The sequence below is a fragment of the Neofelis nebulosa genome, chromosome 2 (assembly GCF_028018385.1).
Source record: "Neofelis nebulosa isolate mNeoNeb1 chromosome 2, mNeoNeb1.pri, whole genome shotgun sequence".
Taxonomy (NCBI): Eukaryota; Metazoa; Chordata; class Mammalia; order Carnivora; family Felidae; genus Neofelis; species Neofelis nebulosa.
Window position 1 is genome coordinate 4,267,216 of NC_080783.1, and position 12,723 is coordinate 4,279,938.

At 55.8% G+C, this 12,723-nt stretch overlaps 1 protein-coding gene across 4 annotated transcripts; it reads right to left on the bottom strand.

Annotated features, from left to right (window-relative positions):
- Positions 1-822: 822 nt before the first annotated feature.
- ACKR3 (atypical chemokine receptor 3) lies at positions 823-12,212 on the bottom strand. Of its 4 annotated transcripts, XM_058700219.1 has the most exons (3): positions 12,103-12,212; positions 11,761-11,842; positions 823-2,686 (listed from the first exon to the last, which is right to left on the bottom strand). In XM_058700219.1, exon 3 carries the CDS (start codon positions 2,658-2,660, stop codon positions 1,572-1,574), a length of 1,089 nt encoding a protein of 362 aa, XP_058556202.1. In that variant the 5' UTR covers positions 2,661-2,686; positions 11,761-11,842; positions 12,103-12,212; the 3' UTR covers positions 823-1,571. The 4 variants fall into 4 exon arrangements, with proteins under 4 accessions (XP_058556202.1, XP_058556211.1, XP_058556221.1 ...); XM_058700228.1 differs by lacking the exon at positions 11,761-11,842 and having other exon boundaries at positions 12,103-12,209; XM_058700238.1 differs by lacking the exons at positions 11,761-11,842; positions 12,103-12,212 and adding an exon at positions 10,891-10,973.
- Positions 12,213-12,723: the final 511 nt, after the last annotated feature.

The window sequence follows — 12,723 nt, forward strand, 5'->3', positions numbered from 1 at the left end:
TGGTGGGGTTTGAGCCCCACGTCGGGCTCTGTGCTGACAGTTCAGAGCCTGGAGCCGGCTTCGGATTCTGTGTCTCCCTCTCTCTGTCCCTCCCCAGCTCACACTCTGTCTCTCTCTCTCTCAAAAATAAATTAACATTAAAAAAAAAATTTTTTAAAAATTGGATGCTCAAAGGGGCTCCTGGGTGACTCAGTCGGTTAAGCATCAAACTTCAGCTCAGGTCATGATCTCACAGTCCGTGAGTTCATGCCCCACATCAGGCTCTGTGCTGACAGCTCGGAGCCTGGAGCCTGCTTCCGATTCTGTGTCTCCCTCTCTCTGCCCCTCCCCTGCTCACGCTCTGCCTCTCTTCCTCTCAAAAATAAATAAACATTAAAAAAATTAAAAAAAAAAAAAAACTTCACAGGGAAGTGTCAATGGGCTATGTGACATGTGGCCCTGGGGGCACACACCAAGCCACACACAAAGTCCCAGGCTCTGGACAATTCTGGGCTGACAGCAGGCGAGAATCTTCCGGCACGCATGTGGCCTCGAAGGCTACACTGACCCAGCATCTCCTTTCCCGCAAACATACCACATGACATTAAAAAAAAAAAAAAAAAAAAAGCACGAAATGTTTTTCCTTTTCTATCACTGCCTCCAAGCTGACCCCTTGGGTTTTGCTTTATGGTAGCGTTCTTGTTTTAAACACATCAGGCCGACGTAACATGCAGCACAGATGTGTCATTATTACCACACACACACACGCCACTTAAATGTCACACATGCTTTTAAAACTGAGACTCAAATGCCTTCTTAGGGAAAAAAAAAAAACTTTATTAAAAAAAAAAATAACTTACAAACGGAGAGAACTTTCTGGAATAAGACCGCTCGCTTTGTGCACAGCGTCGCAGCCCGGGGCAGCTGTGCTTTGTTTTGCCTTTTTCACGTATTTTTACAACACCCATAAGATCACAGACTGCATGACAGAGTCGTTTTGTCGTTCCATACCCCAAAGCACCACACAGATACAAAACTATCGTAAATAAAGCCTTTCCGCCAAGACTGGCGTATATTTATATACTTATATATTTATAGATATATCCTTTCAAACCAGCTAACGATTAATGTCATCCTTAGTCAACACGGAAGTCAAACTAGTCTTCAAACTACCACACTGTGAATACAAGTCGGCGTTGTGCCTCCCGTACGACATTTAAAATATATTTAAACTTTCAAATACGTTCATCAGGTACACCGATAGTGAGAAAATAAAGTCTTGAGATTTAAATACAAATCGCCATAGAAAACCTTCGGGGAGCACGGAAAGTCCTATGTTACACAAGTGCAGGCAAGCCCATCCCCGCGGCAGGCTTGGGCCAACAGGCCGGTCACAGCTGCGTGAGGAGACGCCGCCAGGACACACGGCCGTGTGCCAGCCGCCACGGCGGCCCGTGGCACGCGCTCCCCTCTTCCCGCCACTCGGGCGCCCGGCCCCGGAGCCCCCCCGGGGCCGCGCGCTCGGGAAACGACGCATCCCGGTGCCGCGTGGAAAACGGGCACCTTCGGTCCCCGGGACCCCGCGGGGCACGTCACTTGGTGCTCTGCTCCAAGGCCGAGTACTCCGTCTCAGACACTCTGGAGGCGTCGATGAGTTTGGTGAGGCCCGTTTTGGCCGAGTACTTAAAGATGAAGGCCTTCATCAGCTCGTACCTGTAGTTACGGTTGATGAAACTGTAGAGCACAGGGTTGACGCAGCAGTGCGCCAGGGACAGGCACTGTGTGACGTGCAGGGCCGTGAACAGGAAGTTCTCCAGCTGGCAGGTGAAGGGCAGGTAGTGGAGGATGGAGAAGATGTCCAGGAGCACCACCACGTGGTAGGGGAGCCAGCACACGAGGAAGACCACCACGTAGGAGAAGATGATCTTGCGGCCCGTCTGCTTCTCCCGGTCGCCGGACGCCGAGATGGCTCGGGCCAGCAGGCAGTAGAAGACGGCGATGACGCAGGAGGGGACGGCGAAGCCCAGCACGACGGAGACCAGCTCCATGCTGAGGAGCCACTCCTTGACGCTGTGCTCGGGGTAGAAGGAGCGGCAGTAGGTCTCGTTGTTGGACGCCGACGTGACGGTCTTCAGGTAGTAGGTGTCGGGCAGGGACACGCAGAAGGCCAGCAGCCACACCAGGGCGCAGACGGCGCGGCGGACCGCCTTCTTCCTGCGGCTCGACGTGCCGGCGAAGTGGGTGAGGGACAGGTAGCGGTCCACGCTCATGCACGTCAGGAAGAAGATGCTGCCGAACAGGTTGATGGAGAAGATGAGGTGCGCGACCTTGCACGTGAGCTCCCCCATGGGCCACTGGTTGTGCTGCACGAGGCTGACCACCCAGACGGGGATGGTGACCACCACCCACAGGTCGGCGATGGCCAGGTTGAGGATGTAGCAGTGAGTGTCGTAGCCGGTGGTCTTGGCCTGGATGGTGACCCAGACCACCACGGAGTTGGCGACCGTGCCGGTCACAAAGATGAAGATGTGGATGAAGGCCAGCGTGTACAACAGAAGGCTTTTGTTGGGCACGTGGGGGCACAGCACCGTGTCCACGACGATGCAGTCGCTGCCGTTGCACGGCCAGCTGACGTCGGAGAAGTTCCCTGGTTCCGAGTAGTCGAAGAGGTGCAGATCCATGGTGCCCAGGGCAGGAAGCAGACGGCCTACGCAAAAACCACACAAAGAGAGATGGAGCGGAAGAGCGGCTTCGTTGGGGAACGCCGGAGCGTCAGCCCACGCGCTTTGCCGGCGCTGCGTACGCTCGGCCATCCCGCTCGGGCTCGGTGGCGGCTTCCCAAAGAAAGGACAAAAGCCAGCCGCCGTGACGGAGCTCTGCACCACCGCCAAGAAAAACCCACCCGGAATCTTAAGCCCACGTGGTGCGAAAGACAGCAAGGGTGGCCGCTGTCTCTGTCTTTTCACGGCTGTGTTCTCAAGACGTCAGCAGCCCGGCCGCGCCCATGGGGTGAAATCAACACGGCCCAGGGGCCAGCGAAGCGTCTGACAGCCCAGGCGACGCTGACGGCTCGCTCATTCCCCGCGGAGGACAGCGGAGCCGTTTTCCCCACGTCCCAAAGAATGGCAGAGCGGATCAGTCCCCGGCAATGCTGCATGACCAGGGTCCTGTGCTGGGGTCTTAATGAGAGCGCTGGGGATTCCCTCCCCGGTGTGCATCAGAAGTGTGACTGACTCGGTGCTTCTGACCTTTCTGCAGCACGCGTGTGTGTCGGCCCGGGTCTCAGGCCGCCTTCGCCCCGCGGTCCTGACGACCATTCGGTACGCAACGTCCTGCAGCTCGGGCGCCTGGGTGCACCCCAAACCCGCACCCCCCGTCCCCGGCTGGGCCGCGCGCTTTTCAACTAAGGGCAGCCAACCGGCTGTGTTCCCTTCTTTTATTTATCCAACTGCTTCGGGGGCGGCTTGTGCCAAGACCCGGAGCACAAAAGTCACCACCTGCCACGCTTCTGGAGGGGCAGACACCTGTCTCCACCGTCTTCCCTGCTGGCCTGGGGATCGTCACCATTTGCACATCCATAGAGGAATCCCGCTCCCGGGTACCACGGTGCCTAGACGTGATTTCTCCCGAAATGCACCCACCGTGAGAGCTGTCAGGGGCTGTCTTCTATGGGTGACCCCCGCCCCCCCGCAAACCTGAGGGTGCTGAGATCCCGCCAGGACCCAGCCCCGGGACGGCAGCCCCACTGTGTGACCGTGGGAACAAGGGCGACCTGCTGAGAGCTACCTCACAGAGGAAGGTGTTTGTGCTTCCTTCCCGCATGTCACGGGTAATGACCCACCCCGAGTTGAGCCTCTGTGCCGAGTTCATTTACAGTGGACTCCAGGTCACCTAGGTGATCTCCCTGGAGGATGCACAGGTCAGTACTCAGGTGGCTACGCTCACGGTATGAGGACACACAGCCGGCAAAAGCACCCATCCCGAGACCAGACCTTCTTGGGTTGGAATCCTGACGCTCCCCTCATGGGCGGTTAACTTGAGACTAGTTAACCTGTCTTCCGCTGCACTGTCAGGGCACCAGAGCCATCGCGGAGTCACCCGGGCACCAAAGGGCCCAGTGCAGAGTCTAGCACATAGGGGACATGCTCTGCAAAAGTCCACCCCCGCCCCCTCCCAACCCTTTAGCAAAGGTCACAGCCTCCCTTAATTCTTGGTCCACGTTTGAAACTAACTCTTGCCGCCTAAGTAATTGCCCGTCCCTGCCTGGAAGGGAAGGCAAAGGTGCACAGAGATGGGCGGGGTGATAGGTTTACCTTCCAGATAAATGAACAGAGTCCCTGACAATGAGACATCCCACTGCCTCCCAGGACTGACTACTTCCTCAGCCTCGAACCCACAGCAGGTGGATCTCAGTTAGTGGAGATCACCAGCAGATTCCTGGGCACTTCTCCTCTGCGGGTTGAAAGTGCCCCTTGGTCCCCCCGTGTCCCTGCTGCTAAGGGGAGAAAGCTGGGCCCCCCGTGAAGTGCCCGCAGCCAGGAAGCCTGGTGGTCCTCGGAGCACCCCACCAGGAGGGTCCCCGTGCCCTGCGACCACCAACTTGTGCAGGACCAGACCCACAGCAGAGGACGGCATCCCGGGAGACTCAGCACGACCAAGTTTCAGACAAAGAAACTCCTCGCGTGACCAGACTCCGGACCACCTTGTCTTAAGAGGCAGCTCGAGGACCCCCACAGGACACGGGGCAGCAGAAGAGACAGGGGTCCCTGACCCACTGGGTTGGCCTTAGGGTGGACAGCCAGCCCCAGACCGTGCCTTGAGGCCACTATTGCCACGTCCACCTGGCCACTAACCTGCCCGGGACTGATCCTCTCCACCCCGACCCCTGAAGCCCCCGATTCCAGAACAGAACAAAGCAAGGATTTCAGCTTTGCTTCCTTCCTGGTTCCAAGGCGGTGACCCCTTCTCCCCCCATTTCCCTAAAATGAAACACATTCTGCAGCACGGCCTAGTTTATAAGGTGCTTTCGCTTCATGACCTCATCTGACCCCAGAGTCCCTGCAGAGCAGAGAACCCCTGCTGGAGGGCAGAGGAGGGCGGGAGCCGGGTGGGGCTCCCTCCTCCACCTTCACCGCTACAGCCCTGAAGGGCCTCAGCAGACACGCCCCGGAGCCCCAGATCTGGACTGTCGGCGGGGGCCAGAAAGGAAGGGATGCGCCCCAGCCTTTGTCACCGTGACTGGGTCCAAGCCCCCCCACCTCTCTGCTCACCACAAGGAGACAGTGGGCTCCCGTGCCGTCCAGTGGACAGGCGGTGGGCACTATTCAGCGTGCACAGCCATACCACACAGGGCGGGAGTGTATGAGAAGCCACCTGCCTCTCACGCCCTGCTCTTTTGGACCCTCTGGGGCTCCTGCCAACCGTCGCTGTTCCCAGAGCTTGAGTTGTGGCCAGAGAGAGAGAGTGCGGGCCCCATCCCGGGTTTTTCCGCCTCTGCCCTCTGAGCAATGAAAACCTGTTGTAGCGATCACGGGTCCTCCTAGGCCTTCGTGGGGTACACCACCCAATCCACGTGTCCTCTCCCTGTGTCTGGGGGGACACAGTACGGCTCTTCCAGCAAAGGTTGATGGGCTGAAGGGCACAGCAGAGGCTTTGAGGCCCCTGGCTACAGCGAGAAAGCCAGCTGGCCCGTCCACCACCGATCATCCACCACCACTCGGCCCAGGAGCTGAAGGCGGGGCCTGTGCCCTGACCACCCGCCTCCGGGGCACCCGCCTCCCAGGCACCCCCTCCCAGGGCAGGAGGCCCCAGCGGTCAAGAGAAGCAGGGAAGCACAGCAAGGAGATGAGACCAACTAGGAATCAAGCCTTCCACGAATCTAAACGGGGCCTAAGGAGAGTAAAAGGCCTCACCACAGCTTAGCCTCTGGTCATGCGGGTATCTTCCGTGCATTTGGCTTTGGAAACAATCAAGGGCCGTTTCCAGAAGAGAATATGATCTGACAAAGACAGTCTGCATTTTCTGTCAAATGCTGTCTGCCGCAAGGCCTGATGACAAAGCTCCCGGCAAAATCTGAGGGTGGAGAGGGCCGGGGAGGGGGGTTGCTGATGAACTACAGGGGCCACTTTAACGCCCAGCATGTCCCACACCAGCTCCTCAGCTGCCCTCCAGCAAAAGCTGGAGGTCACCTCGGCCGGTACACAGACAGACAGACTGCACTCCGCATGAACCCCGGAGGATTTGCACTCCCCGTCTAAGCATCAGGCCTCTGAACCAGTCTCTGGTCTGTCTGTGCTGGGAGGCAGCGGAGGTCTGATGACACCCGGACCTGCAGGAGACCCCTCATCCCACCGGGACCAGTCACCTTCTGCTTTGCACAAACCAGCAAGTCCTTTCCCACCAGCGTGGGGCCAGAGCTTGGGAAAAACTCCCAGGGTCAGTCAAACCTGCACACTGCCCGCCTCCCTGCGGACTCAGAGCCCCGAGGCCGGAGGGTGAGACCCACTTCAACACCTAGGTTCACACGTTGCTCCTCTCGAAAGATTCAGGAGTCCCCAACTGCACGAGCAAGCATGTTTACTGAAGCACCATTTGTTAGCGAAAAAATTGGAGACAGCGTGGATGTCCATCAGCAGGGACAGGTTTGTCAAAGCGTCCACCTTCTGAAATATAACATAGCTCTAAGAAAAACGAAAGGGACCCTCCTTTAGGAACACGGAAAGTTACAAGGTAGCCCAAGTGAAGGCGACGTGCCTGTGCCTACGCGTCGCATAATCTCATTTGCGTCCCATAATCTCATTTACGTAAAACAGGAGCAAAAGGTGGGTGTGTCTTTATATGCAAATACATGTGCACAAAGGCCACAGAAAAAAGATCTGGGATAAGTATAAAACTTTGGCAGGCAGCACAGGGGGAGGGGACGGAGGGGGGATTGTCGATTTGACTCTCTAAACTTCTGTACCACTTAAAATTTGACCTCGAGAATTATGTACATTCAGGAATGTTCCACAGACCAGTAAAGGCTCCCTTTCCATTCTCCTGGACCACGGAGACCCCACTGACAACAAAAAGCCGGACTTTTCACTGTACGTCCCCTTGTCCCCAGCACTCACTGAGTCTTAACTGACCGCTCCTCTCCCCTGGGGTCACTTTCTGTGGACACTTGGGGGTCACCTGTCCCACACCTGTACTCAGGGACCATCACACTTCTGCCATTTCCCTATGGCTGCGGAGGACCCGGTGTCTGTATGGGCCTCCCCACCGGCCTGGGGTCTGCAAAGGGCCTCATCCACCACTCCTCTTCGCTAGTGGTGGAAAGGTTCCTCTTTGTCGATCGGAGGACTTTTCTGGGAGATGAGCCTCTCCTATCTCAGGCTTATTAGTCATCAACCAAGTATCCCAAACAATGAGTGAACTACAGCCAAGTGGCCCGAGGCATTCGTCTGGATCCAAATGGTACTCCTGAGCTCACCCGGTGAGCTGGGGGGTCAAGCCAGAATTAGAAGTCCCCAGGGTTAGTAGGCAAGGGGTGGCGGTCAGCCTGCAGTAAACATGTCCTCTCCTTGGCCGAAAGTCAGTCCCTCCACGACGGAGACTGCCAAGTGTTCCGGCAACCGGCTGGCGTTCGCCAAAACTGCCTCCTGTGTGTTTGCAAATTCCCATCCCAGACCAGGAAGACTCTTCCCGACCCACCCCTTGGCTGCTCCTGTCCCAATGAACGCATCCCGCTTCTCCCTCCTCGTCCGCCACCCAGGCCACAGGTCTCCATTCTGTGTCACTGCGTTCACTTCTCTCCACATTCTTCCTGCCCAAGTCCCGCACCCCGACGACGTCTTCACCTTTTTCCACCACGGCCAGCACAATGCAGGGGCTCAACGCACTCACGGTCAGTAAGTCAGCGGGGTTCAGCAGGCTCCGCCACGCCCAGTGATGCGACGCCATCCCTGGGAATGGGAGTCCAGAAGATTCTGAGCCCCTCATCGAACTGAGACAAACATCAACGCTGTCCAGGCCCCCAAATCTTTGTGGAGCCTCCTCTGCGAGGGGCAGTGCTCTGGGGCATAACAGACCAGAATCACCACGCCCCGCCCCCCAAGAACTTGCCAGTAACTGAGATGGGCAGCGAGGTGCGGGATTTCCCCTCAAGTGGCTTATGGGGGCCTTCAAGGAGAAGGGAAGGCGTGTACCAATGAGGCACCACGAAGAGCATCACTCAATTTGGCTGAGGCCACCCTCCCCACACACGAAAGCTGGCGCAAGACTCCGTCTGGGGCAGGGGTGCAGGGAGCGAGGGGGTCAGGCTGGGCCAGTCCACCAGGAGCCACAGGGGTTTTGAGCAAGGGAGTGGCTTGGGGCAGAAAAGGCTTTGAGGGCAGAGGTGCCACAAAGCCGCGAGAAGGCGCACAGCCGGGTGCTCTGGTGGCCGGGGGCAAACAGGCGGGAGGAAGGCGCTCCCCGACATCCCCAGTGGTGCAGGTACGATTTCACAGGCCAGGCCAGGGCTGGGAGGCAGCAGCTCGGACCCTAAGGGGGACCCTCCAGCCCTCGGGGCTCTTTGGGAGACCTCTGCCTACGGGTGACCTTTTTTATTGGCTTTCTGCAATTTGGGATCTGTGTCCCCCCAGGACAGAATTTCACAGAGCAAGCCCGCGACGTCCAGATCCTATCACCCTGTTCAGCCTCTCTCTCTGCTGAACCTCCGTAAAACCAAGGGACCAGTTGATCTCGGTTTGTGGCTCAACATCAGCTCTCTTCCCTTTCGCAACTTTTCCAGAGACTTCATCCAGCGGGAGCTGTGCTCTGGCCTCCTTGCCAAAGTCCCCCCCACCCCACCTTCCCGCACAGCCGGCACGCGGTCCGCTAAGGAGAATCCGCACTACCTCTAAAAACGTGAGGCAACGGCCCAGCGCTGAGGTTTGGGTTTTGTTTGGCCCTTGGTTTTGGTGTTTTTACCGATGCTGCATTACATCCAACGGGGCAGTCCAGGAAAGCTCCGGCCCTGGCAGGCTCCCCGCGGCCATCTGCGAGGGCTGACAACAGATTGGGGACTGGTGGGTCCCCCAGTGCCAGGCAAACAAAAATAGTGCTGTCTTGACTGCCCATTCAGTCTCAGACGGATACTTACTTTACACAAGTAAGGGGCTGCTCTACGTCAGCAGGAAACTCAAAGGTCATAAAGAGAGAGTCAAGGAGAAAGAAAGCTTCCTACCCTGATTCAGATCTAGGCCACCTACTCCTGGGGGGGGGGGGGGGGGGGTCCTCACCATGCTTCCTGTTAACACACAGGGTGGGGTATCTTCATCCACCTTTAAGCATTTGGGGGAGAAAATGAACCCCCACATCCAGAAAGCCCATCTGGTCTATTGTGCTCAGCTGCCCACAGGGAAACAGGGCTGTGCCCAGAAGGGCAGATCCAGAGAGCCCCACGTCACAAAGGCTGCCGTCTGGGTTGGCCGGGTGTAACCAGAGCCTTAGTTCCCACCCAGCTCAGGACCTGGACGAGGCAGTGGGAGGTCAGCCAGGCTCTCGGCCAGACACAATAGGGTTCCCAGGAGAAGGCGACTCAGTCTTAAGGCTCTGCTAATAAAACTCAGGGAAGATCCCCACAAAGGTATCTGTTACAGCAAGAAAATTGGAAGACGCTGTCTGTCTGGCCGACACGGTCCCCCATGCTGCCCACTGCCCTTTGATCTGTCCCTGGCCAACAGCTGTCCAAAGTCACCACTGAGATACTCAAGTCCCTCTACCCTTCAAGAAATCCATCAAGTGTTCGAAATCAGACAATCCCCTCTTTTGTTCCTTTCCTATTCTTCTCTCTCTCTCTCTCTCTCTCTCTCTCTCTCTCTCTTTATCTCCGCTTGCTTGTTTTTACTTTAATAGAAAATGTGTGTCCCAGGGCTCTGATTTTCCAGACGTGAGAAACACTGGACGTGACCCAGCCTCTGGGTTTCTTTCTACGCTCTACCCACGTGCAGGAAACTCAACGAGAAGGCGTTCTGACACCATTCTTGTTCCGAAAAGGAAAACTAAGTTCAAACACTGTGCTTTCCAGTTCCAAATTCCATTTGTGCCCTGCAAAACCACTGAGAGAAAGCTAAAGTCCTCAAGTCCTGAAGGGTTTTTTTCCTCAGCTCGGTTTTACTCTTAGGGTTTCTAGAGTGTCCGTCCGCCAGCCTCAGGTCCGAGTAACCTCAGCCAGCTCCCACATGCCTCCCCGAAAACAGAAACCCCTGTGCCCCGATGATCACACAAAAAGCCACTGTTCCTGATGAAGTAGGTTTTTTTGTTTGGGTTTTTTTTTTTTTTTTTTTTTTTTTCCAATCCAGAAAGCCTATACTTTGCCTGTTCTGGGTCTGATTAGAAACCATAATACCTTCTCAACTCTCCCAGGACTCGCTGTTAATAAGGGAAAAACTCACCTCCAAAGTCCTGACTCAGTTAAGCACCGTCATGCTGCCTTGGCCACACTTTCTGGAACTTTTTTAAAACTATGACTGCAATGCATGCCCCTCTAAAAAACCAGACAGGCAGCAAAACACAGGCGTTTCTCAATTTTCTTTCGCCCTTCCACCCCACCCCCACCCCCCCCAGCCCCAGGAGGCTGTGTGGCATCCAGCTCCCGCACATTCAAGTGTGCATGACCAGAGACCCGGAGAAAAAGAGCAAATTGTTCCCAAGCTAGAGCGCCTATGTGCAACTTTGCTTTAGAGAAAGGCTCTGCATCTGGGGAAGCTTGCTCCTGACGAAAGGACAGGCAGTTTATCCATTTAAAAATCTATAGAAAGTTAAGCACAGACCCCAGCAGCCTGCCCTCTCTTTTCTAGGCAAGCCTATTCGACCTCCACATTTTCCTGGAATAAATAAAAGGACACAAAGGCAGCATCTGCGTTCAAAAAGAAAAGAAAAAGTTACCACATTGAGACTTTGCAGAATGAAGTTTCAGGGGATGTCAGCTCACCGAATCCCTTCAAAGAGCCATAAACCATGTCAGGGGGGCCCTCTGCCACTCCTGGAAAACCTAGTGATCCTGTTGTGAGCAAGTGAATTGGGGGGGGGGGGGTGGAGAAAGAAGAAAAGAAAAAGGAAAGGAAAAGGAAAGGAAAGGAAAGGAAAAGAAAGGAAAAGAAAGGAAAGGAAGAAGAGAAGAGGAAAGAAAAAAGAGGAGGAGAGAAGGAAAAGAAAAAGAGGGGAGGGAGACAGCCAGTCTGACTTTTACAACTTCTCATTCTCTCTGGAAGTTACAAGTCTTGGCTAACCACCCACCCCTTGACCTCACTCCAAAGTTCTGCCTGCCAGTCACCCCTTGAATCTTTATGCAAGCTAACAATATAGAACAGCACTCATGTTTTACCCGAAGGGTACATTTAAACGACAAAATCCTAGACTTTTGTGTGTGTCTTTATTGTTCTCTAGTTGAAGTTGGACTTACCTTCCAAGAGCACGATACCTACTCAGATTAGATCAGCAAGGATGCAATCAAGACACCAGAAGACCGGGCTGCATTTAACATTCACCCTCCCAGCTTCCCCGCTTACAGGATCTGGTAATCCCCCAAAGCACCGAACTGGAGCACGTTCTGGAATCCCACAGTTCAGTGCTTCACTTGAGGATGCCTCTTAATAAAGTGTACGTCTTTCTGGAACTACAGATTTCCTGCCAATTCTATTTCCCGACTGGTATCCCGGCACGAGAGAGGTTAAGCGATGGTGCCAGGCTGTTCCCTATGCCAACTCGGAGCCAGCCGAGCGGACGGTCTGCATTCTTGCTAAGCTCTCCACTTACCCGAGCTTCAACACCCACAGCAGCAAATCAACACCAGATTCCTAAAGCCAACACACCCACGGAGCGCGCCGTCCACCAGTGCCTGAGGGAAAACGGCCCTTTTTACTTTCTGCAGCCCAAAGGTGAAGCCCCACGTTAGCACCGCGCGTTGCAAAAAAAAGCAGCCCGTGCAGCATGCAGCCCGTGCTTTCGGAGACCAGACCTGCACGCCCCGGGCAACCGTCAGTCACAGCGATGCAAAGAGAGTCCTCGGTAAAAAGACCGCTCGGCTGAAGAGCAGAAACCCTGCCCGCCTTGCTTCCCTTCCTCTCCCGGCAGGGCTGCCGCGAGCAGCTGCCTTACCTCCGGGCTGGGCTCCGGCTCACGGCTCCCTGCGCTCACCGCCTCCGGGCCGAGCAGTTTGCAGGACTGAGCTCGCCGGCTGCGGACCTGCGTTATATACACTGCAGGAAGGCGCCTCTAGGTGGCAGCTTTGTAACCCGCATCTCCCTCCCTCCCTCCCTCCCGGCGCGCGCGCGCCGCCCCCTCCTGACACACACACGTGCAGGGACACACACACGCACGCCGACACGCACACACACGCGCATGCACGCAGGCACGCGCGCACACCCTTCTCGTAACCCGCCCCGCCCATCTCGGGCGCAGCTCTCCCACCCCCCTCCGGCGCACTCCTGGGAAACCCCAGCCGTCCTCGACTTGCAAAGTCTAAGGAGGCCACAAGGTCCGGACCCCACGGGGAAACATATGTCAGCAAAAGGAAAACTGCAAAGACACCCCAGCGCTTTGCAAAATCGTCAAATATTTATCTGGTCTCAGGTATATCTTTAATAATCCCATTACCACCAAGAGTTCCTCTGAATGCCTGTTGGCCCTAGGGAAGACTTTGTTCCCAAGACAAATTGCTCTGACCTTCTGAACTTCGGTGTTGATTTATTTGGCCTGGGTTTTCTTTGTTAATTCCTC

Excerpts from the sequence above, each read along its gene's own strand:
- ACKR3 (XM_058700213.1), bottom strand. The coding sequence starts at position 5,997 with ATGCAGACTGTCTTTGTCAGATCATATTCTCTTCTGGAAACGGCCCTT. Across the intron at positions 2,687-5,891 it reads TGACCAGAGGCTAAGCTGTG|GCCGTCTGCTTCCTGCCCTG; the intron begins GTGAGGCCTTTT and ends GTTTTTGCGTAG.